This window comes from Plasmodium gaboni, chromosome 4 (genome assembly GCF_001602025.1).
Source record: "Plasmodium gaboni strain SY75 chromosome 4, whole genome shotgun sequence".
Taxonomy (NCBI): domain Eukaryota; phylum Apicomplexa; class Aconoidasida; order Haemosporida; family Plasmodiidae; genus Plasmodium; species Plasmodium gaboni.
In genome coordinates, this window is record NC_031484.1 from 605718 (window position 1) to 610046 (window position 4329).

Below are 4329 nucleotides of genomic sequence, written 5' to 3' on the forward strand. Positions count from 1 at the left end.
AAAAAAAAAAAAAAAAAAATATAAATAAAAAAAAAAAAAAAAAAAAAAAAATAAAATTTTAATATAAATATATTAATATATTTTTTTTTTTATTTTTTTTTTTTTTTTTTTATTTTTTTTATTTTTTTTTTTTTTTTTTTTTTTTTTTTTTTTTTTTTTTAGCCGAGCTATGTAAAAATCAATTTTGGATACAACTTCACTTTAACCAGCTTTGAAATCAAACTCTTGAAAAACAATATGATAATAGCTACAAGCAACAAAATACAAACCAATTTAAATAACAATATCAACATATTTGAAAATATGAGTATTTATTTGGAAAAAGGAAATTATGTTGTCCAAATTTTTTCTTATGATTTAATTGAAAAGTCTTCTAATTTAATAAACAAACTCAGTTTTCCTTTTTATGCTGAAATTGAAATTGTGCAGTTTGTAAATGAGAAAATTGACGAACCTATATTGTTGGATGTTTTCCCTCATAATTCGGTCATTGTGAATAGAAACTACCCCTTTCTTGTAATGAATAAATACAAAAAGGAACATAATAAGGAATAATTATATAAAACATATATATATATATGTAGATATGTATGTATATGTATATGTATATGTTTTTTTTTTTTTTTTTTTTTTTTTCTGAACAAATCAGAAAATTATCATTATATTTCATTTTATTTTCCTGAACAAGTCATAATATTATGATATTATTTTATATTTTTAGGTTGATTTAATATTTTGGGGAAGGGCAGAGGAAAACATATCCGTGTTGGATACAAAAGCAAATAATATTAAATTAAATAATAACAAGTTAGTAAAATATGGAAATGTTGAGATACACAAATATGTTTTGTCACCTGATCAAATGAGGTCCCTAGGAAATAATTTTGCTTTAAAGCTGCAGTCTAATGTTCATATGAGTGCATGGATGGAGAAAAGAATGAATTTTAGCTTTACAAATGAAGGTTGGAATTACGATAGACAAACAGAACATGAGGAATTAATAAAAAATGGAATAAAAACAAATAATATTGTTGATGAACCTTCTAAAATGTCAAACGGAGAAAAAGAACATGAGACTGTGTTATTGGAATATGATAAGAGGGAAATAAAAACTGAGAGTGAGAATAAGAGTGAAATTAAGAATGAAATTAAGAGTGACAATGATAGTGAGAAGAGGAGTTTCTTACAGAATGGTGTAATAGAAAAAAGCAAGTAAGAAAAATAAAATGAAATAAAATAATTTAAAATATATCAACATTAATATGAATGAATAGTTATACATATATATATGTATAATATTTGTATATACATAATAATCGTGCGTGAATTTTTTGTATTATACTATATTCCCTTATATTTTATTTTTATTTATTTATTATTTTTTTTTTTGTCAGCCTTTTCGATCTTAATGAAGTTATTAAAAATTTTCGATATAACAAAAAAAAGAAAAAAGAAGAAGATGACTTCCTTTTGAACGGATCATATATGAATTCAAATGATAAATGTTTCTCTTTATCTATATTTAGTTTTGAGATTTACTGTTTTGAAAAATTTTATTTTTTTATTTTTATCTTAATCTTAACCGTATTATGGATTTCTTGTGCCTTTATATTTTTAATTATAAAAATATATAAAAACTGGAAATGCAGATGATTTATAAAAAAAAAAATATAAAATTTGTGATATATACATAATGTTTATTTTTTAAAAAGTATTTTGTTTGTATATAATATGTATAAATTAAATCACACTTTGTTTTTGTTTATATATATGTTTATATTTATGTTTATGTTTATGTTTTTTTGTTCTTATTGATAATTGGTTTTTATATTTTTAAAATTTGTGTAAGATATATATTTACATATATATTTTTTTTTATTTTTTTTAAGTCTATGTTTATGTAAATATTATTAAGGTTTATCCAAAAAAGACATTTTTAAATATATAACAAAAAAATAAATACAAAAAAAAAAAAAAAAAAAAAAAAAAAAAAAAAAAAAAAAAAAAAAAAAAAAAAAAAAAAAAAAAAAAAAAGATACCAAATAAATAATATGTATACATATATATATATATATATATATATTAATATTGTAGATAGTTATAGGTCTCTCATGTAAAACAAAAAAATTGTTGATCACCACAATGTAGGTATTTCCTCCTACAAAATATAATTTGTTTTATAAATTATTAAATATGTAATGTTTTAGAAGAATATAAAAAGATACATATGAAACGAAAAAAATTGTATAAAGTAAATATATCAGATCTGTAGTAAAATGATTAAAAAATATATTGTTTGTAAATTTATAAATATAAAAGATGGATGTGTTAATATAAAAAATGAATATAAGGAAACGTAGAATTACATATAGATAGTGTAATAAATTTATAGAAGTATTTATAATAATAATTTTATAAATAAAAATGATTGGTAATAAAATAATATTATTATAACTTAATAAAGATATAAGATATATTAATTTGAAAGGTGCAATTTTTTTAGTTTTGAAATAAATTGTTAGATATATTATAATAGGAATAAATATATTAAATGAGTATAAAAAAAATATAGTATTATATAAAATATTTAATCTGCTCTGATTATCTATAATATTATTGTTAGTATTATTTGAAATATTATTTGAAATATTATTTGATATATCATTTGATATATCATTTGTTAATATATTATTATTCATATCACTGAAAAATAAATTTTTTATATTAAAAAGAAAAAACACTAAAAAAGATATAAATAAATTTAACCACACGAAGGAATAAATATCTGGATTCTTTTCTAACCCTAGTTTATTATCATAATAATCTAAAGCATCATTTACATTGCTTGATTTTCTTACATTTTCTTCATCATAAGTGTCATCATCAAAAAGGTTAGTCTTATCTTTATTACTATTATTATTATTATTTTTTATGTCCATTTTGTTGTTGTTTGTATTAATCTTATTCGCTTGTGAGGGATATTCTTTTGTATTCGCATTATTATCGAAAATATTTTCGTTTGTATCTACACAATTTTTTTCAATATCATACATATTATTTATAACATCATAATTTTTATCAACATTCAAATATGGAAATAAGGCACACATACATCTATATATGACCACATCTGTATCTACATCATAATAACATAATAATTTTGTTCTTATACTTGAAAATTTTTTAAAGAAAGGAAAAATATCAAAGGAATTTGTTTTATCATCATCATGATTTATATTATTATCACTTAAATTTATAATATTCATTTTCCCTTGTATATTTTTTTCATAATATAAATTATTTTCATACATATTTATTGATTTATCACTTTTTAATACATTATTTAATTGGCTAGTTTCAACTGGACTCATATTTGAACTAGCCAAAATAATACTTGGACTATTACTCTGATTATTATTATTATTATTATTATTTGTAGTAGTATTAGATTTTGTTTGAAATGTATTAGTATGATCATATATGTTTTTATTATAATCATTTTTAATATCTTGTAAATTAAAAATAATTAAATCTTTATTTGATAAAAGAGAATTTTTTTCTGATTCTTCATTTGTTATAAAATTATTATTATGTTTCATATTATGATTATTCATAAGATGGACATTATTTTTATTATGATCATAATTCTTTGAAAAATTATTAATTTGAAATATATCCTTATATTCCTCTTCTAAAGCAAAATTATTCTTTCCATTCATATTTTTAAAAGAATTATCTTGGGTTGAATTAACAGATCTATTTGTATATATGCCATTATCTTTCCAAATTTCATTTTTATGTTTATTAAATTTATCACCTTGATTAACCATTTTTTTTTTAAAGGTTCAAAAAGAGTACTTTAATTTTTTATTTCTTTAACAGAAAATTATAATGATGTATCAGTTATTATTATAAATAAATGCAAAGGTTAAGTATATAACTAAATCAAAAATAAAGAAATAAATATAAATATATAAATATATATATATATTATATATATATTTTTTTTTTTTTTTATGTGTATTGAAAAATTATATTAATGCATAATAATATGTACATTATATTTTTATATATATAAAAAAATGAAACACTTATTTTTTCCATGTGATAAAATAAAAAAAAAAAAAAATAAAAATAATAAAAAGGACATAAAATATTTTATTTTTTTACATGTATTGTATCAATATAAAATACAAATATATAATTTGTTAACATAAACAAATAGTATTCATGTCTTATTTTAAAAATATTATAGTTCATATGATTTTCAAATATTGTTGTGAATAAAATATAATTCGTAGTATGTAAATGAAATATATACATATATAT

At 18.2% G+C, this 4329-nt stretch overlaps 2 protein-coding genes across 2 annotated transcripts in view; one reads left to right on the plus strand and one right to left on the minus strand.

Annotated features, from left to right (window-relative positions):
* PGSY75_0419400 (hypothetical protein) overlaps nucleotides 1-1653 on the plus strand; it is a gene marked incomplete at both ends in the record, with an annotated part of 7761 nt that extends 6108 nt beyond the window's left edge. Inside the window, 3 exons of the mRNA XM_018784247.1 lie at nucleotides 163-516; nucleotides 722-1212; nucleotides 1395-1653. Coding sequence (XP_018643409.1) covers nucleotides 163-516; nucleotides 722-1212; nucleotides 1395-1653 — 1104 coding nt within the window. Of the gene's footprint in view, nucleotides 517-721; nucleotides 1213-1394 lie in introns of the transcript that reaches the window.
* A 524-nt stretch (nucleotides 1654-2177) lies between these two features.
* PGSY75_0419500 (putative membrane protein) lies at nucleotides 2178-3830 on the minus strand (the record flags this gene model as incomplete). Its single annotated transcript, XM_018784248.1, has 1 exon — nucleotides 2178-3830. The coding sequence occupies one exon, from the start codon at nucleotides 3828-3830 to the stop codon at nucleotides 2178-2180; it is 1653 nt and encodes a 550-aa protein (XP_018643410.1).
* Nucleotides 3831-4329: the final 499 nt, after the last annotated feature.